This window comes from Lytechinus variegatus, chromosome 12 (genome assembly GCF_018143015.1).
Source record: "Lytechinus variegatus isolate NC3 chromosome 12, Lvar_3.0, whole genome shotgun sequence".
Lineage (NCBI taxonomy): Eukaryota > Metazoa > Echinodermata > Echinoidea > Temnopleuroida > Toxopneustidae > Lytechinus > Lytechinus variegatus.
Genome location: NC_054751.1, coordinates 31,564,295 through 31,590,369, shown reverse-complemented (window position 1 = coordinate 31,590,369; position 26,075 = coordinate 31,564,295). Strand labels below are relative to the sequence as shown.

Here is a 26,075-nt window from a genome sequence, read left to right as displayed (position 1 = left end):
TTAAACGCAACTCTTTCTGCAACGGGCCCCAGTACTCCCTAGGTCAAACTTACTGACCTGTGATATGCAGTGGGTGGGCTTTAAATAGACAGGAACAGGATTCACGATTGAATGCTATCATGAAGGAACAGTGTTTGTGTTTGGATTCTCACTTAGGAAAACTGTTGGAACACCTCCTCAAAGACTTGTTCCCTACAAAGTACTTGATAACAAACTCGAACAAAGTCTAAATACAAGGGTGAATCCATGTAAACCTATGAGTAATTATCGATAACTTCTTAGAGATTCTATGTAGCAAGGATACAGTAGATGATCTTGGGGAGTATCATTACTGGAAGACCGTGTCCGTTTGACCTCCATCAAAAGGACCTGTGAAAAATAAGAACAGTTTTGTTAAAACCTGGTTTTCATGTCAGTCATAAAATAACACATTGGGTGATTTCAAGTTCAGTGTTGACCTTTTGGTGTTGGGTCAATTTTTACATGAATAGAACACCAAACATAAAATGAGGATGGTCCTGAAAAGTCACTCACTAGTTGTTGAGATGTCAATAATGTGATCTGGATCAGTTTTACAAACTCTGAATAAGTTTTGGAGCTAGGGGAAGCAATCAAAATTTCAACACCAACACCAAGGCCAACACCGTACTTGAAATCACCCATTGTATAAGCTGTTACAATGGTAATTACCATGATGGTACAGATAGCACTATCATAAGTCCTTTATGAAATAGGCCCCTGGATTCAGAAGAGATCTAAACCTGTGCAATATTTATGTCGTCTAATCAATATTCTCTGGACTACATTATGATTGAAAATCTGACCTGAAGAATGACTGATTAAAAAATCAGAATCATTCCAGATTCAAGTGTGTTTATAAAAATTGTCATGGCAATGCAAACATGTACATATATATATATATATATATATATATATATATTAAGTGCATTTCTAGATTTTCAAATTCAGAAGCAATTCTGATCAACATGTCTAATTTTTAAGAAACATAATTATAGCACTTGGCTTTCTTGAAATCATAGGTACATATTTTTTTCTTGTCAATTTTTGTCCTAAACTTATCAACTACTGAAATCTTTAATTCCCATCAACTTTAGACAAGCTTTATAGCCTTGTTCCAATAGACAATAACACACAAAAATCTGTCAATAGAAGATAAATCTCCATCCATCATATCATTCAGGAAACATGATCAAGATTGTTATCACAACAACACACTTGTGCATTGTTATTAAAGATAATATTCAGTTTCTCATCTGATATACTATCCTAGGCTGGCCAGCCACTGATGATGACCAGGTCTCGTCCATTAGTGACCGCACTGTGGTGAACCACTAAGATGTAAAACCACGAGTATTTTCTTTCTTACAATCAACCTGTCTTTATACATAATATTACAAGTTCAAAAGTTGAACAACCAACTCAATAACCATATAATTGATTGTCAGCTTGTTTCATGGTTTTCGTGACATGAAAATAACTAAACATGAGGTGACGATTGTGAACAAAATAAACTCCCCTCAATCTATATTGAAAGTTTGTATATAGGCCTATACAGCATTTAACAATCCACTTTCCTTTAAAAAAAACAGGTTTTCAGAAATCAGAGTATTTTAATTGGACAGAGTGAAGTGAAATAACTATTATCTGATGACTATGGCCTGACAATTATGAGGTTTGAGGACTATCATTTGAGAAAATAGTATCTCAACTCTTGAATTATTTTGTGTGAGTGGATAAATGTCTTTGAAAAATAATGGTTTTGTTATAAAAAGAATGCAAAAATACACTATTTCCAATGTTTGACAAATATTACCTGCACCCTGTAGCATAAAAAAATATTTTATGGTAACTTTGCCAACATCCAACCAAAATAAAGGATCAATGGAAGTTATCACTGGATGGAAATGTAACCATAATAGTAACTTTTATTCAACAGGCCTTGATGGTTATTACCCAACGACTATCAGTTGATCACTTAAGAGTTTGATAACTATACCTAGGGCCTGTAACACAAAGCTTAGCAATGATCGTAGGACACTTTTCTATGATTGATTACATTGACTACAATGTACAATCTATCATGAAAATCAAGCGTACGATTAATAGCTAACCTTTGTGTTACGGGACCCCAGGGAACTACTACCTAATAAAGACCAAGTTTGATTTTACCTGCTTTGTAGAAGGTAGAGATGAAAGACTACTACATCCAGTCATAAAGAAGACTCATCTGTACTAGACACACCTCAGTCACCACACTTGTCTCATCTGAAGAAGAATTGAGATGGTTTCTAAGCTGGTCTACATAGTCACCTATCTGGAGTAGACTGATTTGGTCATCATCAGAAAGCTGTTTCCGGCACACAGATGACCAAAGCAACAAGGACTTGGAAAATGTTGACTTCTTACTTAGCTCATCCTTGGACTGACATCCTATACAACATATGGTGATAGGAAGACATAGTGAGGGAAGAGAGAGAGAGAGAGACAGAATGGGTGAGGGGTGGGGGAGAAAGAGAGAAAGAGATATATAAAATGAAATTAATACCACAATCAATACCATTCCTGCAAGTTATTGCCTGTGCTTTATGAACTTCACAATTGGTAATGATAAGCAATTACCTCACAGATCTTTTCTGGGTGGTGATAAATACCAATTACTTAGTCAAAATCAATTATCAGAAGTGGTACTGAATGAATAAATAAACATGCTATCATGAACAAAAAAGAGAAATTAAAGGTGGAGGATATTCATCAATTTGATCACTACATGTGGCAATTATCCAAAGTGAAATATACCAATGATTGGACAAAAGCGTAAGAGTGGAGGCAAAGTAATTTTCCCGCCAAATCAATTATGAGGAATAATTGCTAGAATATATTAGCTTGTAATAAAATAAAATGCATATATATCTTTTCAGCTGCATCCACTGCCAAGGTATGAAGGGGGAAATTACCTTCTTTCTCCTTTATCAAAAACAAGGAAACTTGATATTTTGCCAGATCAAGTTTTTCACATGGTCTCTTCAATTCAATAAAATACGAACATAGATTCATGGATTCTTATTATTTCAAAGTCTCCATTTCTATGTCTTTTTGTCACTTGAACATTCAATTCAATACAAGATTTTCTATAAACATAACCTATTCAGGCTCAGTGTCTTATGCTGTTTCTTACCTTTGCATGAGATGCGATCAAACCTTGAAAGTGATTACGGTAAGAAATACCAATCATTGGCACATCAACCCAGATAATGACATGCTATGAGAAACTCCCTCATGAAGCTACAGTTATACCAACAAACCCAACTCTTAACTGTTTCAAATCTATTGGCCCGTATTCTGAACTCGGGTTTAAATTAAACCATGGATTAAAGTTGTGGTTTGACTATGGAGAGCCAATGGGGCAAAATTGGGGGCATTTAATTTATCAACTCATATGACACCCAAATTTTCTAGGAATGATAACTGAAGTATTTTTCATCATTATAAAAGCAAAAGGAAACAAAATAGTAAATATAAGAAATATACAATATAAACAGAATTTTTGGCTCCCCATAATTTTAGCACAGACTTCTTTATAGACCATGGTCTAAGTTAAATCTGACTTCAGATTATGGGCCATTATGTTATTTCCAATGGCGTATCATCCGTCTCTTTGAAGTCAACTGGTATTGGTGTGAATGCAGTATAGAATCTAGGAGTGATCAATGTGTGTGTACTCACCACTGCAGCATTGGATGTAACTCCGCAGCATGACAAGAAGCAGATAGGTCATCTCTTCTTTACTACTCTTACTGAATGTGGTCTCCATCACCACATCCTCCATATCTCCCCCATTGTTCATGCTTGAGGAGGGTGATTTTGGCAGGAAGAGGAAGTACTCCTCAACGATTCTCGTGATGGAGATGTTCTCTCTTGGCTGACTGAAGATATTGGATTCGAAGCGCTTGTTGAAGATCAGTTCGCTGAGCTTGAGTCTCAGCCATGGCTGCTGGAACGTCTGTTAACAGTTCACAAACACAAAGAAAATAGATATACCCACATGACATCAGATTCTCTTTAATAAGGGTTGCCTTTAATCCATTTTTAAGTGACCATATGATAATTATTTAATTCAGACAAAAACTTGTATTCATCCAATACAGTTGCAAGGATAAAAGACTAATCAAACAGCTCAAGGAACAAACTGCTCAAATGTACATGAACATTACATTAATCTTATTCAACAACATTCAACTTTGTGAATAATGTATATATGAGCAAACTTTGGTTGTTGACCAAGCATATTTTCAACCTTATTTATCACAAGAAAGGTTGCAAGTACATTTGAATCATAAAAAAATGCTTCATACCATATGCATGTATGACCTAAAGACAAACTTTGATCGTGGCATGAGATTTCTGAAACCACTATCACACTGAAGTACTCCCAATTCAACTACATGTGCAAATTTTGGTTATTTAAAGTTCACCAGTCATGAAATGAATGAATAGCCACAAGAGAGAAACCCCTTCATCTTTGGTGGGCATGAGAAAAAATAAAGATGTGTAACATGAATGAATTTAAAACTTGATTTGCACTCTCAATGTATAAACATCAAATTGTCAAATTACCTCAAAGAGAAGTCTCAGCTGTGGCAGTCCTTTGAAATCGCAGCTTCTCAGTTCCTCAACAGTCCTCTGTAAATGTGTTTTCAAGGTCCAAGAGTCTGCCATTCTGAAGCTTAATTCCAAGAGCTTCCCAAGTAGAGGAAGGAGATAATTCACATGGCAAGTACTTTCTGGACATCGACAGCTACAGACTGTTGACCTGAATGTAGACGCACTGCACCCAGGTGAAGGTTCCAATTCAGAAACTACCTTATGTATCCACCTGACAACTTCTTGACAATTGTTCCTACAGGTGTCCGGATTGAGGATTGAGAAGGCATAGGACTTCTTCAGGGTGTTCCACCTTGCCTTGCGCTCTACATCATCCTCAAGAATGGACACAAGGTAGTGTAGAGAGAGTAGGTCTATGTGCCATCTATTGACAGCTAAAACACTATCATTTAGATCACCATTTGATGGTACATTGACTAGCGCCGTTGCGATAGTTCTGACGAGGTCCCACTCAATGGGAAAATCCCTTACATTTGGATGATGTAGGTGTTGTATCTTTTTGAGGCACCTGAACACTATCAAAGCTTCTGCATTGCTTTTGCACTTTCTTAAGGTCTCGTGGAAGAGTTCTTGAAGAAGATGCGGTGGTGGTTTATGGCTTATTGTTGTAAACTTTTCTACCAAGTTTAATGCTGCCTGTGTAAATTCCTCCTCATGACAGGCATTTACTGCATTGCACTTATCATCACTAAAGGGCTTAGTTCTCTTATGCGTGTGTTGATATTTTCTTACAGAAAGATCACTGGCTTTTGTATCCTCTGGAGCTAACAAGAAAGATCCCCAGCAGGCATCTGTTACTTGTTCCTCATTTTCAGCCACTTCTCCTGAAGAATGTCTTGATCGATCATCATCTGATACGGATAAAGGTTGTACTGGTAGTGGTGCTCTTTCAGGGGAAGGTACAGATTCTCTCTTGACAGGTCTGTGCTCAGTTGCTTCATGACTCTCCACAGTCTGTGTATGCGAATACAGCTCATTGACATTGCTGGATGTTGGCACACTTGTGTAAGGTACCACTTCCTCAAGTATCGGATACTCTGGTAAGTCGCTGGAATCTGAATGTTCAGCATCGTCATCATCATCATCTTGAAGTTTGAAATGATCTGAGCCATTGCTCACTGACACTCTATGGGTAAGATTTGCTTGTTCACAAACGATCGCATCATCACAGTCAATCTCTGAATCTGAATAGTTTTCATGACCAGCATGATGATCAGACACATCACTCATAGAGTCGACGGGGATAGGCTGGAGATCTTTCTGCAAACTTGCATTATTTTTATCAGAGTCAGAATCTAAACAAATCACATCAGAGTCGCTCGAGCTGAGCTTTGGCGACCTCCTAGTTCTCTCATTTGTACCATCATTGTCTCCAGAGCTGTCGGATATGGTGTAAATCTCCTCACATTGGGGAGAACTACATGCAGACGTTGTCCTCCTTTCCTTGAGAGTAGGCACATCTGTAAACTCATCATCTGACATTGCCTCATAATCCGATGATAGTGACATTTTCTTTCTCCGCTTCATCGGAATACCGTCCTCTCTGTTGATGAGGGAAGGATGAATCAGTGCGCTTATGTTGAAATTCATATTGACAGGAATCAAGCCACTACTCATGAGGCTGTTCCTCCTTGCCATCAATGCCATGTCACTTGTTGTTGAGTGTTGAGTCTTTTTGTAAGTTCTTATGCTCTCCTGATCAAGGGATTTCATTCTCTGGATGGATCTCTTACGCCTGTGCCGATGTTTCTTTGATGACCTGAAGGTCACAGCTCCCTCCTGGAAATACAAGATAAAAAGAACATGAACTACATGTACAGGTTTATTGAAGGGAGACAGAAGGCTTTCATCATTAAATAGATTTTTAAAATTCCTTAATGCACATTGGTATCATATTACAGTCCCAAGTTTTCTCAAATAAAATTTCTTTTGTATTTCAGTATCAAGATTCTGTGTTTCTCAGTCACAGTGTCCAAAACCGGTTTGACGGGCAGCGTTTTCACTGATCAATGCATGGTTTTGTAATATTGGATTTGCTTTGCTTTTGATTGTATTTTTCAGAATTCAATTTTGATGGGCCTGAAACATTGTGTTTTCCATGATATTCTGTTGTGATTTTTCCTGTTTTTGGTATCACAGAACTGGGGACTCTAATATCATACAAATGATGCATCCCCTGAGTTCATTACAGTCTACAAGCACCTGCCTTCAACTACAGAATCAGATAATTGCAATGCTGACCTCTAAGTGTACAACACTGCATGTGGGCAATTCCTTGAAAAGATGTATAGCGTATACTCAAGTTCTCATATATCCATCAAAATAGTGTTTACATTTTCATATTCATAATGATGCATAACGCTTATGACAAATTTTGCATTTCAAACCTGTCAATTACTGCACAAGGATATCCTACAATCGCAATGTATGTTCCTTTTTTTCTTTAAAAAAAGAAGTGATCAAATGCTGCACAGAAAGGTTATGGCATCATATTGATGAACAATGATATAACGTCATGTACACGGCATTCAATATGATTTTTTTTTATTACAAAAAAAGGTCATGGGTTTGTGTGCATGTAGCTTTGGACAGATCATGTTTCAATAGAATTTGAAAACTTTGATGGATCCTTAATTTTTCATGCATTATGACTTTAATAAAAAAAAGGTCTCTTGACTTTGCAACACTGAACAGATGTCTACTATCCTTGACTATATGTAAAAATAAAAATTGCCACGCTTTGTTGCGTCATCTCTGAATAAGCCTCAAAGGGTGTGTTTACGCTTCCATTGCGTAGACAGAATCAGCGTTTTCAAACATCGTTTCAGAACACCAATCGCTAACATGGTTATGGGAGTGCAGTTTATGCTTAATTTTTCAGAGGCGGAATTGCAATCTGCAGCTGGTTTCCCATCGTAATTTTTGTTGAGCAGTAAAAGCAAGGCCAAATTGGGCACGCCCTTTTTCGAAAGTTTTGTATTCTAGTGTTGTTATGGTAGATTATTATTTTAAGGGATTTTAACTTCGAACAATTTTTTTTATCTTTTTAATTGCATGGAGCTACTTGACATACATGTAGCTACATGTATAGAATTTTCACTGTGGTGAGGACAATAATATAGGGTATTTATATTGCGCACATATCCACCTTGTTAGGTGCTCAAGGCGCTCCTATATTACCCGGCTAAGCTAGGCGTTCATAGCGCACACAGCTTTTTACGGAATTACTTCCTGGCATTGGCGGCGGATGCCAAAAAATTTAGGGGGTGTCCACCTGAAATTTTGGGATGGACACAGGTAAAAAATTGGACAAGCGCCCCCAAAAAAGGTTATCAACCTAAATTTTAGGTGTGGCTAACGCAAAATTTTTGACAAGAAAAAAAAAAAAAGGTATAAAAAAAAATTTAGGGGGACCGTCCCCCCATCTAGAATTTAAGGCCACCTATGCCTACCGGTACCCATTTACCTCACCTGGGTTGAGTGCAGCACATTGTGGATCAGTTTCTTGCTGAAGGAAATTACGCCATGGCTGGGATTCGAACCCACGACCCTCTGTTTCAAAGTCCGAAGACTAATCCACTGGGCCACAACTCTTACAATGGTAAGATGAAATAAAGAATATGAAAGTATACTTTAGAAATAATAAGACATCTATTTGTTTATGCTTCTTGGGCTTTTTGCTCAGTGATGTCTCATTATAACTCATGTTCATTTTTTTTTTGTAAATCCCTCAACATCCATCGTGATGACAAATGAGGATTAGTAATAGTGATAGTAATCGTATGCAAATGTACATTGGTCATCCATTATTAGAACCAGGGACTTGAGAGGTAAGTCCGTGGAGGTACATGTACTGTAAGTCCATTTAGAACCATGCAACTATTTTGCCCGCGGATTTTCATCTCCCCCGAAGCATGTATCACATGATGTCATTTAAACACGTTTACCGTCGTGGTCCTATTTAAACATGTACTTCCTAGAAAGCCTGATTCTGGTCAAACAAAGTTTGAATGAAGGTAAGCATGGACGCAACCGTGTTTTAGATTAATCACATACAAAAACGCTGATTCTGGCCTAAAAAGTGGAAGTATAAACACGGCCAAAATATGCCCATATCAACAGCTCTCTTCTCAGGGTGACTAGATGTCCCATATTTCAAGGGACAGCCCCATATTTTATTGTCCTGGGTCTCATACGACCCTGCCCACTATGCCCAGGACTCTGTTTTGTCCCGTATTTTGCAATTTTAACACATTTAAGTGAGAATATTCAAGCACAGCATTTTTTTCATATGCATCTATAGATGGTCAAGGCTTATGATATTATTTTCTGAACATCAGGTAAAAATCAATCACAGAATTTGATTTGTTTTAAAAAGTTCATGCTTGCTTGCTTCTCTATCTAACACACAGAATTTTTAAAAATTTTGCCCTGCATGTCATGTTTAAGCTCTCTGAAAATGTCTGGCTCATTACGCCACTGATCTGACTTCAAAGTGTCTTGTACTTCGTCTGTCCAACCATACTCTCTCTCGCATTAAAGAAATATAATTTCATGAATGTCAAAATGAAACACAAAGTTATTCATAAATCATAATGTTGAAAAAATGAAAATGTAATCTACATATTATCACAAAACTTGCTGGTATTCATTTGGTTTAATAATGCTAACCAGTTTTCCAAGGTCATTTTACATAATAATTACAGCTTCAGTATAGTGCAAATCCCAGTGAAATCAGATACATTTTTTTTAAAATACGACATAGATGTAGGTGTTGTGGGGAGTGAACTGGGTTGATATGTTGAATATGTTCTGTGTACTTCACTACTTGAAAAGCCAATGTGCCTTTTCTTATAGTCTTTATCTCATTTTTCATGATATTTTGTGGAGCCTTGTGGCCCAGTTGATTAGTCTCGTGACTTTGAAACAGAGGGTCATGGGTTCGAATCCCAGCCATGGCGTGACTTCCTTCAGCAAGAAATGTATAGGTACATGTATCCACATTTTGCTGCACTCGACCTAGGTGAGGTGAATGGGTACCCGGTAGGATTTATTCCTTGAACGCTTTTGCGCCTATTAATATGGCGGCTTAGCTACAGCCAGGGTAATAATATGACACTAAGTATCAAAGTGCAGTTGAGAAAAAGTACATACATGTAGTAACTGCGCTATATAAATGGACAAATTATTATTATATTTTCACTTTATCTTTTAGATGAAACAATAGGAAAATGTGTATATATAGGATATCATTTCCCCAATTACAATATAGTAATTTTGTTGGAATGTTAATAACATAATGAAATCTGCTACTTCTTACTATCTGGCAATACATATACCTGTGTGACGGTGTGTTCAATTCACTCAACCCCCAAAATTCACCAACCAAGAAAAAAAATCTATCGCATCATTACATTTCCATTACGGTATTAAAAGGGTAAAATTTTTTCCTCATTTGCGATTTTAAATTTTTCCCCATATGCCATGTTCTGCCCTAAATTTTTTCGGGGCTCTATAGGCGGTGCTGCACCATCCCGAGTTTGCTCAATCTCGAGATTTTAGCCCGATCAGCCCTCTTCGCGATTAATCTCGAGATTCAAGAAACCCCGTCTCCACCATCGCACGAAGAGCGATTCTTGCTCGAGCGAGGCAACAAGCCCGATATTCCAAGCATGCGCACTTTCGATCTTGGAGTTTCAACGGCCCGCGCTTTTGAATAACTTCCCGCGATATGCAATCAAGTACATGTACTCTTTCGCCGAATTCGACCGTTGTTATGCAACAATCCTTTCAGCTAAGCCGCGCTATAATTATAAGCGAGTGAAGTATTCTTCGTTTAATATGATGGCGGACTCCGAGGCAACGACAGAGGGGGAGAGAGAGAGAGGGGAGGAAAGAAATGCTATTTGCTCACATCTTGCGGAGGAATAAGACAATGCTGTCAGTATTGTTATTGACTATGACCATCGTCGATAATGAGCGCCTCCCCCATCGGTCTGGTCTCTCCCAAAATCCATTCACGGGGGGCTTGACACCATCGTTGCTGATTGGGGAATTGATGAACGCTATGATAAAGTTGACTTTCGCATGCGTTCGGTATAATCGCTGTTTATGTTTTTACCAAGGCGGAAATGGAACGCAAATTGCATTATGGACTGAAGGTCATGAATAAATTAACCCGAGTCCAAACCGGAGTGCGTCTGCACCTACGAATTAGCGCGATAATTCGTAAATAGCGCGCTATTTTGCAAATAAACCCGAGTTGACTTGGGATTGCAATCTCGAGATAAATCCTACGAACTAGCGCGATAATTGCGTCTGCATTACAAACAATCTTGAGATTTTTCAGATCGGGATAATTTGCCGGATCAGAAATAGCGCGCTAATTTGAAAACTTGGGATGGTGCAGACGGCCCTTATGATAAGGACTGGGTCACTGGGCAGAACTGGAAGCCCAACTATTGGTATCCACAGCACCTTTCCAAAACCTTGTTACCTTTGCCTTGCCAAACAATATAGGACTACCTCATTCATTCAATACTTTAAATAAATATCAATCATGTCTTGACAGATTGCATGGTCAATCCCATAATCCATTCTCTCTCTTACATAATTTTTTTTTCATTAATTATTGTTTTAGAATTGTTTTGTACTTACCAGTGTGCCAGAACCATAATAATCCAATACAGGCAGTTCATTATCAGTTGATGTAGCACCCATTTTTACTACAATGAGTATTAATTACTAAGACCCCCAAAAAATATATATTTCCGATTTTCTGTCTCAGTTTCCTATGTTAATATATTTCACAAATCAGCCTCCAAAGACATTTCACCTACAAAAAGGTGTACATGAATTCTATCATCATCATTCATGTTCATTTCCTGAAATGTAGCACGGTATTCAAACCACTAAACGCAGCTACTGCCCTCCAGCGGAGAACAGACATGAAAAATGCAACTTTTCCAAACGTATAGAGGATTCCACATTGCATTGAAAAAGTGGCAAGGTCGAATAAACGTAGGATGCATAACAAACTGAAATACAGAGCCACGTATACGATGAAAACAATGCAGAAGTAGATCAATTCCAATTGTCTAATGTACAATGCTGAATGGCAAGACTAATTAGTGCACACATGTTGGGAGTCACATCGAATGCAGAGCAGAGTGTGACTGCTGATATGAAATGATAAACAATACTTGAGAACTACCACTGGGGGGAGGTTACTACTTGATAAATTATACAGATATCCAATGAAAGAAACAGCCAATCATAGACAGACAGGTCGCTCAACAAGTTGTGCATAACAGAGCTCTGCATACTTCCATGTGTGTACATGTATACATGTACCATGACAAAATTAATGTAAATATCTCTCTCTCACACACTCATTGTGATATTCTAACTGTACCAACTACCAGTTCATGTATCAAATTGAGTTCATATTAGTTGTGCTTTACATAAATAAAAAAATTGTTCACCCCCTCCCCCACCAAGAAAGGGATATTGCATCATCATATTTTTATGTTTTTCCCTTGGGGCATAATTGGTTAAAGCACTATTGTACTGTAACTTTAATGCAATTCTGACAACAATAATAAAACTAAAATTGGTTGACAAACTTGGGAAGCTGTAGTTCGTGCAATTCTAGACAAAGTTGCACATCAGCATGAATGATTTTTCGATTAAAAAAGGGAATTATGTGTAAAAAATTTGGTGAACCTTATTCAATTGGGAAAGAAAGGCTTAAATATGACAAGAAATTTTGCATAAATTAAAAAGTAACATTTCAAAATCCTATAGTAGCCTACATGTATCTAGAGCGACTTACGGAACTCTACAGGATCAGTTGAAAAACAACATTTTTTTTAAATATTCAAGTCTATTTTCCATGTACTGTAGTTCAATAATACATGCATCAAACAAATTTCAGAATTCTGCACAGTACTGCATAGAGCTGTATGTGCCACTTAAAAGTTTAACCAAAATAATCAAAAATTGGTTGCAAATGAAGAAGTGTTTTGAGCAATTTCATGGAAACTGTTCGCTTTAACAGTGAGAAAAATAAAGTTTAAGATTTCACACCGGTAAGCAGTCAAATTTTTTTAACAAGTGGAATGCCTCTGGCGGTCTCACCTGCATTACATTTACGTGATTCTATATAGCAGCAGTGCCGACTTTGAAAACTACTATACATGTAACTCGCACAAGATGTTCAGTGATACTTGGTTACGCTTATGTCCATGTTTTATGAACTACATGTAGACCAATACACTTACAGAGATATGATGGTAATTCAACAAATACATGTACCCCCAACATAGCCAAAGTTCATTGACCTTACATGACCTTTGACCTTGATCATGTGATCTGAAACTCGCACAGGATGTTCATTGATACTTGATTACTCTTATGTCCAAGTTTCATGAATCAGATCCATAAACTTTATTAGTTATGATGGTAATTCAACAGATAACCCCCATTCGGCCCCCGTGGGTATGTGCAGCGGAGAGGACCCCCATTTTTACACTCAAATTTCTGTTCCAAGGCATAGCATTTTTGTCTTATTGAGAAGAAGAACAAAGAAAGCCGCTCCAAGGCATAGCATTTTCTTCTTATCAAGAAAAAAGAAGAAAGAAATCCGCTCCAAAGCTTTGCATATTTTTCGTTATGCCGTTCCCATCAAGTTGATCTGCTAAAATGAGCTGCAATTTTGGTGAAAAGTGGCAGAAAAGTCGTCACTTACATTGACGAGTGGATAACATGCGCGACCCCAAAAACACGTAAAAAGGATGTCTTTTTCACGATAGGGCACGTTACGTACGTAAAATGATAAAGGTGTCAAAAATAATGAAAAAAGGATATCTATTTCGCAAGGAAAGTTCGGTCATATTTGCGGGGATGATAAAAACAAAATTAAAATGTTGTATAAAGGATGTCCTTTTTGCCCCAACACTACGTGTTTAGAGTCAGATTTGCGCGAGGTGTGGAAGGTGGGTTCATAATGTACTAAACCAAATTATGTGTAAAGGCTAAACCAATGACCGAAGGACCCGTGACAAATTCCTGTACTTGTTTGGGTGTTCATTTCATGGAAAATTTGCCAAGAGTATCGTTTTGTTTCCGTGAGAACAATCATTGAAGTTAACGGGGACGTGTACACCATATTTCACACCATAGTACAGGGGGAAAATACACGGAATTGGACGGCCAACTAGCGATTTCGCCCTGAAATTGCGCTCGCAATCTTTCGAAGGTAGTCCGTACAGCTACAGTACAGACGGTGCGACTTGGAAGAGGACACTCTTCCCCAAACCGATGGGCTAGTATAGGCAGGCTCGCTCACGACTTCCTGGCCACCAGCGGGCGCACCAGCTGTACTTTATGACTGAATCCATGAAGTGGCACAACGTCCCAAAATCATGTGAAAAGTCAATTTTTAGTTTCTTTCAGTTTTAGTATTCTCTAGTCATGGACATGGTCTATCATTTCACTGAAATTCAGAACCCAATTCTCTCTAATTATTGAGATAATTAAAGTGAAAAAGCGGCACAAGCCTTAAAATCCTTTGTAAAAAAATCCACGAAGTGGCACACAGGTGTGCACCATTTCCACGCAAAAAACGACACTTGTGTTTGAATCACTGCTACGTCAAGATTTGATGTTCATTCGATACATTTTTAACATGGAATGCAGCCGTAGATACCTGGCTCTTGGTATGTGCATTCTTTATTTTGTTAAACTTCACAATCCTGTAGCAACTAGCAATTGAAAATGTTAAAATCTTTAATCGCGTTTATCTCGAATAGTGATTACGCGCCTAACTGTCGCGTGTGCCACTTCGTGGATTCTTTGACGTCGCTGAATCCACGAAGTGGCACAATGTCCCAAAATCACTTGAAAAGTAAATTGTGAGTATCTTTCTGTTTTAGTATTCAATTCAAGTATCTTTCAGCTTTAGTATGTATGCCTTGGCTATGGTCTATCATTTCACAAAAATTTTAGAACCAAATTCTCTGTAATCAATGCGATAATTGAAGTGAAAAAAACGACACTAGCCTCAAAATCCGTTGTAAAACAATCCATGAAATGGCACGCACATGCACGCCGTTTCTACTCATGCTGAAGTGATATTTTCCCACAAAACGACACTTGTCATGCATGTATTTGAATCACTGCTACGTCAAGATTTGATGTTCATTTGATAAAATGTTTACATGGGAAGCAGGAGTAAATACCTGGCTAGTAGTACATTCTTTATTCTGTTAAACTTCACAATCCTGTAGCAACTAGCAACTGAAAATGTTAAAATCTTTAATCGCGTTTACATGTATCTCGAAAAGTGATTTCGTGTATCAACGGTCGCGTGTGCCACTTTGTGGATTCGGCGACGAATATAGTCTGAGTTTTTCAGCTCCATATCAAAAGATTTTGTGATCTTGTCAGAAAAAACAGACAAACTGTAACTGATTGCAACTAAAATACAATGTTTTATTGCAGATGATCTTCGAGGGCTATCGTCCTGAAAACATTGATGAACAACAAAACAAACAATGTTGGTATTGCTCCGAGACCAACCACACGTTTTTACAACTTTTCTTTATCTGGATGTAGATCTATAAACTTTCATTTTTTGCCATATTAGTACTGGTACTACAAAACATCGGTTTTACTATGAATATATGTTTTGATTTACTGGCATTGTGATCGATTTTTTTGTAAACATTTTAAAAAGATTTTCTACCCTTTGTCGATCGATATGAAATGCAATAGATACGGTATGCAAGTTGCCATATACCGTGTACGAAATTAAAAATCGCAATGAGAATACGGTAGCCGGGCAGAGGCTGGGGATGTACAGTGAGTCCCGGCGTACATGTAGGTGGGCCGGGCGTATGCGGGGATAGTCACATCATAGCCTGCTAGCGGGGGATGTACAGAAAATGAGTGCCCGGAATCACCAGTTTATTCAAGATGATCCACGGTTTAATGGACGTCAACTACAAGGAATACGTCTCTCTGAAGGAAAATCGAGCAAGACGGGGTCATGATCAACAATTCTACATCAAACATGTCAGACCAGATACACATGCAAACTCATTTTTTCCGAGGACTCTCAAAGACTGGAACCATCTCCCCTCCTCAGTTATATCCTAACCATCCTTAGGAACCTTTAAGTCAATGCTCACTCAAAAAACCCCTAAAACCGGAACCTTACGTTGGTGACCGTACACGACACACCTCCAGTTTAAACACTTTTATGTCGTCTTTTGGAGGATTCCTACCAAGTACCAAGTACTGTAGCGGGGACGTATGTGGGGATGTCACGCCGGCAAAACGTACACTCCCTGCTATGTCCCGGGACCCCCAGGGCCGGGAATATAATTGACAAGTGCATAACAAGAAGATAAACATGGTATTTAATTTTTCAGGGAAAACTTTTTAAAAAATATGATCAAGTCGTGAATGATTTAAATCCTCCAAGCTTTGATGAGAAGATGATTATACCATGTTTTCTAACTCCATGTTGGAAAAAACCTTGACCATTCACTTTCAGATTGTCTGCATACCCATTCACTTTACACACAATTCAGGGATTTGATGAGGCCGGAACTCAAAATGCCTGAAATTTAATGAGTTTGAAAATACCTTCTGTACGTGTAGTAGTGTAAACACAATTGTTGCCATTCCCCAAAATGGCAAGCTTATCAAAATAAAGTTACGGTAAATGCTAAACCAAAACAAGAGCTTGATCCAAAGGTACATGTACATGTACAGTACATGTACTTCATGCATTTTTAAGATCAAGTCCACCTCAGAAAAATGTTGATTTGAATCAATAGAGAAAAATCAGACAAGCACAATGCTGAAAATTTCATCAAAATCGGATGTAAAATACATGTAAGAAAGTTATGACATTTCAAAGTTTTGCTTACTTTCAACAACGAGCCAGTTACATCCAAATGAGAGAGTCAATGACGTCAATCACTCACTATTTCTTTTGTTTTTTATTGTTTGAATTATACAATATTTCAATTTTTACGAATTTGATGATTAGGACCTTATTGCCTGAAGCACAAAATGTTAAAATAATGGAATTACACGTGTTCAGGGAGGAATGAAACTTCATTTCATATGACAATGACGAGAAAATAAAAATATTTCATATAATAAAATACAAAAGAAATAGTGAGTGATGTCATCAGCTCTCTCATTTGGATGTACATGTAACTAACTCGTTCACATAACTATTTTGTTGAAAATAAGCGAAACTTTAAAATGCCATAACTTTCTTATTTTACATCCGATTTTGATGAAATTTTCAGTGTAATGCTTGTTGAATTTTTTCTCTTTTTATTCAAATCAAGTTTTTGTTGGGGTGGATTGTCATTTAACACACTGCAATAACCAGCATTATGCAAAGCATGTGTACATGTAGGATGGTTGCCTAAATGAATTGGGTTACTGCCTGGAACATCATCCACAATATAGTATGGTATTTGTTTGAAGCTTGGGCTGCTACAGTACCGGTATACAATTTGTTTTTGATATAGCAACTCACACAATGCATCCTTGTTTTAATAAGTCTTTAAGGTTCAAGTGTCTTATTACGTTGTGTGTGAAGGAAAACAAAGAACACAATGTCAAGGTCCTGGGTTATTTCAAGTTGACAGGGTCTCAATTGCACTGGCACCCTAATCCCCATTTATATGAGCTGTATCATAACAAAGAAAACAAAAGAAAGACCTAGGTGCAAACTGACTCTGGTAGGGTTTTATGATTGGTGGATGTAGTGCATACCAGATATCCAGGTTTTCTATGACATTCCTGAGCAATGACAAAACCCCATACTCTAATTATAAACCAGACACATGTAGAAAACAGGAATATACATGTACATGTATGTACAAAATCATCCTTGAGAAGTTCACACTGACAAAAAGTTTGTTGTAAACATACATGTACATGTACTGTATCAGAAAAAAATAATAAGAATCATTGGTGAAATTTTGAGAAAAAAAACCCCATCAGATTATCAAAAGAAATATATACTGTACAAGAATTTCAAGTTTTTGATTATGACGCCATAAACAAGCAGCTACCCCAAAAATGCATGAATTTAAATTTGGAATGGTTCTAGTTCATGATGACATTGATTAAAGAGAAATGCCAGTAGTTGCAGTAAACACTGATTTCATGAGAAAGTCTTTAAAACCAGGCTAATTGTCAGAATATAATCGAGGATCTAGATCTGGTACAGTTACATAAGCTGAACTTTGTGAAATCTTGAAATCTACGCTGAAAAAATGTTCACACTAAAGATCGCCAACACAGATAGGCACACGTGGGACAGTGTATTAATATTGCTGGAATAAAGACCCGACGGAAATGACCAAATCCGCGCTTATTTTGCTTATTTCTCAGCAATTACACAATTTCTTCCAAAATCCTTTGGCACATATTTTTTATTCACATACAAACAGACACTTGGGTGGTCATATCAGATTCTGTCAAAAGTCATTTTGAGATCGTTACCAAAACTGGAATTTATCTTTAAAATATCTTTTCTTTCAGGAGCCCGGGTTCGAAATGATTATTGTTGATTGAAGGCATATCAAATATCAAAAGATCTTTTGAGAAAATTACATTATGGATTATTCTTTAAATTCAGGATATATAGAATTAATAAAAAGCTGCTCGCACATGTCATGAATACAGAAATTGAACTTTTTTTTTAAAGTTTACTCTGTATGATTGATTTTCCACAAACCTTTACGAACATTTTTTTATTATTTATAATATTTCTACAATAAACTTTTTGTCAGGGTGAATCAATTTGACGTCACACTTGTATAATCTAGTGAATTCACAGTCAACATAAGTCTAAGAATGATTTCTGTAGGGACTCTGAGGAGCTTCTGCAGTTCTGCCCACACTTGACATTGCAGGACATGGCATTTTATTAGTTCAATGGCTTTGAACAACACCAAATTAAGTATGGCCAACATTCAACAATCGGAAACTGAATGCAATTTCTAAATAGTGATCAAAATATTAATGTTACATGTACCCATGACTGTGTTGTCATTTACAGTCTAACATCAATTCATTAGATGTAGCAACGACAAAGTAGTTAAATAATCAATTACAACAATTTTCAAAAGTTATAATATCTGCCTTTTAGTTTTTTATTTATGAAAATGCATGTAACTTGCAGGAAGTTTAAAGTAATATATCATTAATCTCCAATTCATTGAACATTTAAAAATGTCACTAAAACTGAGTGATTTTTAATATTCTATAATCTGAAAGAATATAATTAAAAAATTAAATAGCCAAACACAGTATACAAGTACATTAGATGTACTGACATCAAATTCTTCCTCAGCATACAAACCAAGCCCAACAATTTCATGATGCAACTGCCCACAATCACCCATCAGTCTTCTTCGCACAATGCCTAAAGACTAATTATGCTTACCTCCATTTGTTTGGTTTCAGATGATCTCTGACTCAGTCTCAGTTGTTGCTCAGCAACCCCACTGCCAATGAACTTGGGCTTTGCAGTACCATTATGATGGTTGCTTTCTCTTCTAGATGTTGAGGCCAATGTCCGTTGAATTTGATCAGCCGGCGATTCATCTAGTTCTAGATCATGATCCGATCTGTTTCCATTATTATTAGCATCAGAGCTCCAAGAGCAGGACTGGGTCTGAGAAGAATGCTGATCAAGCCGATGGTGATGCTGGCCTGTGCTGCTTGTGCCCGATTTGTTATATTTTGGATGGTGATCCTTCGCCTGAATGGAATGACCTTTGAATTTGGACCCAAATATTATGCGGGCATTGCTGTTGCTGGAATTGTATTTGTAGTGATTACGCGACTTTCTTGAATGGACTTTTTTACGAAAATCAAATTCAGCCATTTCACATTCAGGTTCTGTATCTACATCAGTGTCATCATATCTAGAAATAATTTCTGATTCATTTTCAGAATTACTTGTTTCACTTGCAGTTTCTGTTGCCATGTTTTTGTTAGGTCAAATTTGCTATTAGAGAGGTCTAACATTAGACAAATCAAGGCCTAGTGCCCTAGTCTAAATAAAAGTTCTAACTTAACTAAGTTAGATCTGCTGAATGACTGTCAATAGGCCTCATATTCAGTCATCATTAATCATGTCATGTTCATAAAAAGCCAGGATCCGGCAACCTCGTTCGTTCGTACATGATGTAGGATGAGTGGGATCCGGCGCGATTGGGGTGAAAATCCATAAAATCATCTCAAAACAAGGCTTCTGGTTTCTGCTCAGTCAGTCATAGTCATAAAACTCATATTTGAAAAGTGTTTGGGCCTAAATTTCTCAGATGGGCATGCCATTTAGTTTTCAGTCCAGGGCCCAGGCGTCTCCGCCCCGGGTGCGGGTCGCGCCAGGATTCAATTTCAGTTTCCACCACATGCAGCGGCCAGGCCCAGACTCAGGCCAGGAAGGGCACGGACGCGGATCGGACTCGAGAGATGACATTCGGGCTGCCACAAAGTCATCTTTCACATGACTGGGCCAGAGTCAAACCAGGATCTACAAACTTCCACAGAGTTTCCTGAACACGTATCGCATGGTGCAACAAATTACTTTTTTCAAACTTTCAAGTTACTCTTTCTTGGGCCAAGGTTGGAATTAAAACTTCCGTTGATCAAGTATGATTGATCGGGGTACGTAGCTACCAGCCCGGCCCACATCAACCCGGCCAACCGAATGTCGACCCATGTCGTTCCATCTATCATTAGATGGTCCCCCATCTTCTCCCTCTCTCATGATTCATACCACGACTTATTCTGTATAAAAAAATACTTGCGATCAATTGCAAATTACTTTTCCTCTGCTCTGGGTTAAAGAGAGCCAGAGAGTGATTAAAAAGAATCATCACAATAGTCCGAAGTACATCATGATCAACGCATATCAATGTATGACGCGTTGAGATATAATACTGCGAATCCCTGGTCTTAGTGCCCCCCCCCCCCCCATATCGACCATTCCTTCCAAACTTTTGGAAACTGTGAAACGGCATAGGGCGCCTGGAGCCGGCATGGAACTGGAGTAAGTCCGGGGAAGTAGGTCCATGGTTAAATCATGGAGCTAACACGGTTAAACAACTCAATTTAGTTCATTTGTCTTTCGAGAAAATTGTCCTAGGTCTTTAATCAATGGCCCATGGGCGCGTCACCCCTACCAAAAATAGTAGGGGGACACAATGTCCCCCTACTATTCTTGGTCTTTTATGATGTAGAAAAATACATCATTCACAATCAAATACATGTATATATATTTTGGACTCAATGACCTTACATTTTGGGTGAAAGCCTTTTTTTTGGGGGGGGGTGGGGTTAAAATTACCTTACGTTTTGGGTGATAACCTTTTTTCTTTTCTTTTTTTTTCTTTTTTTTTTTGCTTGTCAAAGTTCCCAGCTCCTGGTCCCCTGGGGGCACATTTCCGCCCATGCAATGGCCTCTCAGTCTCGGCAGTCTTTCAGTGAGAGTCTCTCAAGTTATTTCTCAGAAGTCACTCTTATTTGTCAGAGATATTGAGGAATACAGTGTATTTCTAGCAGAAGATCTAGATCTTTTAAAGGTCAGGTCCACCCAGAAAATGCTGATTTCATAATTAGAGAAAAATCAAACGAGCATAATCGTTGAAATTTCATCAAAATCGGACTATAGAAAGTTATGACATTTCAAAGTTTCGCTTTCGCCTATTTTTAGTTCAAGGACATGCAAATTTTTTCTCTAATTATTCAAATCAGCATTTTTCAAATTATTCAAATCAGCATTTTTCAAATTATTCAAATCAGCATTTTTCTGGGTGGACCTGACCTGACAGTCAGATGACCTTCACTTATATCGTATTGTTTGAATTATTCAATATTTTTTCGTACAATAATTTCGTATAATAAAATTAAGATATATAAGAATTAGTCGGAGTGTATGACGTCATCAATCTCCTCATTTGCATACCAACCAGGATGTGCATAATTTGTGAAATTAGGCGAAACTGTCAAACGTCATATAACTTCGTTTTGATGAAATTTTCAGTGTTATGCTTGTTGGATTTTTCTCTTTTTATTCAAATCAACTTTTTGTTGGGGTGGACTTGTCCTTTACGATCTCTCAAAAGTACTCTTACATCGAGATTTTGGAAAAATATTTGGTCTTTTAGTAATGCTCTTTCAGGCTGTTCATCGGATTCATTGAAGCACTTGCAGGTTGAATTTGAAGACATCTCCTTGTCAACATTTTTTTTAACATTCGGTCTCGAATGTCTCCGTTCTCTGTTGAAAGGGAGCTTCAGATATGGTCTCAGTTACTAGTTTCAGTTATACTTTTGTAGTTAATAATACTGAGGGTCTATATTTTAGTATGCCTACACTATAAAGCCTACAATGAGTCAACTTTTGGATAGTCAGGAGCGGATACAACTTTCGCCAATGGGGAGGGGTGTTTTTACCTGATATCGACTGACAAAATAGTAAGAAAAAAGGGATTGGGGTCCAAAAAGGACTAACTTGGTGGCGCGTACATTGTCTATTGAAATTAAAGAATAGTTAGTTAATATACACTCATCTTTGAACTTAGATTTAATCTCACAGGCAGAATAATGTTTGTCACATAGACCTAATCTACAAAATGCGAGCAAAAAGCCCGGAGTGATTTTTGTTTATATTTCGGGTAGGCCTATAGTTTGACCTGAAAATGTCTAAGTAATTTTTGTAATCCTAAACAATATGCACAGGTCCTTTGTACAAATGTACAATTAATGGATGCGAGCTAAAGCTCGTAAACATTTATAAAGATCAGGGACATTTCATGAATTGTTTTGAAGGGACTCCTTTAAAACATACATCCACTTACAAAATACGAGCGCGATCTGCAAATCAGTATTCCGACCTGGAAACGGACATTCAAAGGAAAGAATGCATAGTCACTTATATACTTATTAAAACGAGCGCAATTTCAAGCTGATATGAGGGAGATTTAGACCTAAAGACTACACGTTCTAAGCACTTTTACCTGCTTTGTGTGTAGCTAAACAATTAATGTGAGTGCCAAGCGCGAGCTGATTTTTTATATTCTGACATGAAAACGGAACCTTTTAAATACAAATTAAGAACAAATTGTAAATATATATTTAAAAATAATAATAATTCGATGGCGAAGAGCGAGTTGTAAATTTTGGGTATACTGACTATAAAGTGAAATTTTGTTCGAAAGTATACAGGCCTCGTGACCTACAAAATAATGTACATTGTATTGACTGTAATAATAATAATGATAGGCCTACATATTGTGACAATGTTCATGAGGTTATTGATGGGTCTTTACCGATTCTTCTCCCAATTCAGGCCTAATGTAAAACACTTTTAATAAAAATAAATAAACTCACTTGATATTAAAACTTTTTGGAGATACCATGAATAAATTAGAATGAAGATAATATCGGTTGGTCAAGGAGCTGTGTGGTAAGCAATCAATTGAATTAATGACCAAATGACCCTTCATGCAACACTTTGTGGTCAGTTCAGGATTGTCACTTTCTTTCACATTAATCATCACGATTGTGGTCAATGTATAATGGTCATTTATAATAATGAAAACGTGTTTCAAGAGCAAAGTCCTCACTTGTCAACAGTAGCTGATTTTATCCGGAGGGTTTTACGGTCTCTCTGCAAATTTCATTTTTTTTGTTTAATAGTGGGACTTGTATAATCATAAATTACAATGTCGCTTATTCAATTCATGGAGAAAATAGTAATCGTATCAACTTAGCTGCAAATCTATTGGCTTAACTCGAGAGCCATAGAATCATACTTTCCAAAATGATCACAAACATTTTTTCTTTATTATTTGATGATAGTTATACCATCAACATCATCATCATCAACGTCATCATTGCCTTAACATCCTCCCTCTCCATCAAATAACTCTCTTCATCATCATTCATCATCATCGTCATCATCATCATCATGATCCTCATCACCATCATCATCATCATTGTCGTCGGCATCAGTTACCATTATCATCATCATCATCATCATTATCATTATCATCATCATCGTGCTCTTCCTCATCATCATCAAGTCACAAAAAGACATGAAATTCAACCAAACAGTAGCCATACGGATCTGCACTTCGATCAAGTTATAAGTATAGGAGAATATTACCATTTTAAAACACGAATGTGGTAACTCAATCATCGAATGTCAGATTTAATTTCATAGGATCAATACATCTTGTTATCATTGTTTAATTGCACAGGTTCAATTAACTCTTGTGATCATCGTTTAGCTACAGTCGGGATTCCAACGGATAGAGCAAACTTGATTAAACAGAATTGAATGATACTCGAATAACAAAGTAGAAATATGATTATATCATTGTTGAAAGGGGGAAGTATCAATGTAATAATTGTGGGAAAGGCGGGAATATAATGTTTACATTGTAAGTAGCCAATGTGTATGTAAACACATCTTACTTTAAGTGGTTTGCATTCACGTATTAATGGTTTGATTGTTTTTGTAAGTTAACAAGTGACTGGGAGGAGTTATGAAGGACGCACATGATCGGTAAGATAATACCCGCCCCTAAATGACGGCATGGAATGAATTTGTTATCAATGTGATTGAAAGGTCCCTAGTAAGCGAATATAATTTGGTGTAATCTTGTAATAGGCGGGAATGGAAATTTAACAAGTAACTTGCCGGCGGAGTTCCTTTGCTCAATGATAAAATGAAAAAAAAATCTCACCGAAACATTATTTTTTTTAATGATACCGGGTAATGATAGTTTAACACAAGGAGACATGATCGGAGTCGGAAATGCCATCTGTTCATCAAGTTTTTCTTTGATTCCGCCAGAAAGATCAAGTACCTGACAAAAACAAATAGAAGGGGGGGGGGGGTGCATTATTCCCGCCTCCATTTTAATTGATAACCATACAATATACTCCAAACAGTCACACTTATTTTTTTTTTCTCCAAAAGTTTACAACCTGTATTTTTGCTGTGATATGGTGTAAAAGTTAAAATGATTTTTCTTTTTCGAGAGAGTTTATAAAACAAAGCCTATACGATCTGCAGATAGATAACAATCTTCGTGGTAGAAGATATTTGTCGCGCCAATTATTTTTGACGGATAATTCGGCGCGAAAAACAAATTGAATAATATGCTCTATAAAACCCTGGATGGCATGACCAGCGCCAATATATGAGTCATCACAATCTCGTAAAACGTAAGTAAGGACGGACAAGTGTTCTTTCAAGTTGCTTTATTGCTAAGAGGCCATTAACTACATTCAATAATTTTAATCATGAATGGTGGTAGACCGATTCCAAAAGCAATCGAGTCTTGAAAGTGAGGAATGTGTAAGGAGCACTCGATTACAAACATAGAGGTCTGTGCTAAGGACATATTCACTCAGTAAAATCAAAATAAGTTGTTACTGTCGTGTCGCGAATATGAGATGCGAGATGAAGAGATAGTTTTCCTAGATTATGATGGAGACAGTTAAAAAAAGAACTGCTCAATATCTATTATATCGCAGATATATCGATCAGTTTATAGTTGTTTCCTTGCTCTGAAATATTCTACTTAAATTTGAACGGATACCTTGATCAGAGAGCATTTAACATATTGTTTTCAAAGTAATATACGTTCTCGTACGAAAGATGACAATTGTTATCTGTTTGAATAAAAAATCTTGTCATTTTCGGACACAGAATTGAGGTAATTCAAAGTTGAGTAAACCATTTCAGAGTGTATCAATTAGGGCACCAAAAATGCTCATTTCCGATTGAATCGAAGAGAGAAAAATACCGCAAGTTTAATTTTTTTTTCTTAAGTTCCATTTTCTGACTTCTAGGTTGACATGGCCCATAGCCAGGGGCGGAAATCTCTCCCAAAAGGTAGGGGGACAAGGGTCTGGAAAATTTGACAAGCAAAAAAAGGGCTATTATCTAAAATTTAAGGTCATTTAGACGAAAATATACTTGACAAGCAAAAAAAAAAAAAAAAAGGTCATCTCGTCCCAAAACGCACTTGTGATACATTTCTTAGCATCACCAAAGACCCAAAATAGTAGGGGGACATTTGATATTGTGTCCCCCTACTATTTTGAGTGTCCCCCTGGGATTCCGCCCATGCCCATAGCATCTATTTTTTTTTAAGTCCCAGACAAAACAGATTTGTCATTTTTTTGACAGAACACAATTTATCCGTATAAACAACCACAGTGACGATTATCCCCACTTTCTTTATCTCCTCTTTTCCTACTTGGCGGCGGAAGCCGGGGGGGGGGGGGGGACGTGTCCCCCCCTAAATTTGAGGAGGGGGACGGCCC

At 37.3% G+C, this 26,075-nt stretch overlaps 1 protein-coding gene across 2 annotated transcripts; it reads right to left on the bottom strand.

Moving 5' to 3' along the window:
* Positions 1-63: 63 nt before the first annotated feature.
* On the bottom strand, positions 64-19,735 carry LOC121425071. 2 transcript variants are annotated; one of them, XM_041621031.1, is made up of 5 exons: positions 19,169-19,735; positions 4,636-6,462; positions 3,745-4,021; positions 2,191-2,451; positions 64-369 (listed from the first exon to the last, which is right to left on the bottom strand). In XM_041621031.1, exons 1-4 carry the CDS (start codon positions 19,712-19,714, stop codon positions 2,222-2,224), a joined length of 2,880 nt encoding a protein of 959 aa, XP_041476965.1. In that variant the 5' UTR covers positions 19,715-19,735; the 3' UTR covers positions 64-369; positions 2,191-2,221. The 2 variants fall into 2 exon arrangements, with proteins under 2 accessions (XP_041476965.1, XP_041476966.1); XM_041621032.1 differs by lacking the exon at positions 19,169-19,735 and adding an exon at positions 11,341-11,418.
* Between the last annotated feature and the right edge of the window lie 6,340 nt (positions 19,736-26,075).

Excerpts from the sequence above, each read along its gene's own strand:
- LOC121425071 (XM_041621031.1), bottom strand. The coding sequence starts at position 19,714 with ATGGCAACAGAAACTGCAAGTGAAACAAGTAATTCTGAAAATGAATCA. Across the intron at positions 6,463-19,168 it reads CTGAAACCAAACAAATGGAG|GAGGGAGCTGTGACCTTCAG; the intron begins GTAAGCATAATT and ends TTGTATTTCCAG. Across the intron at positions 2,452-3,744 it reads TTACATCCAATGCTGCAGTG|GATGTCAGTCCAAGGATGAG; the intron begins GTGAGTACACAC and ends TATGTTGTATAG.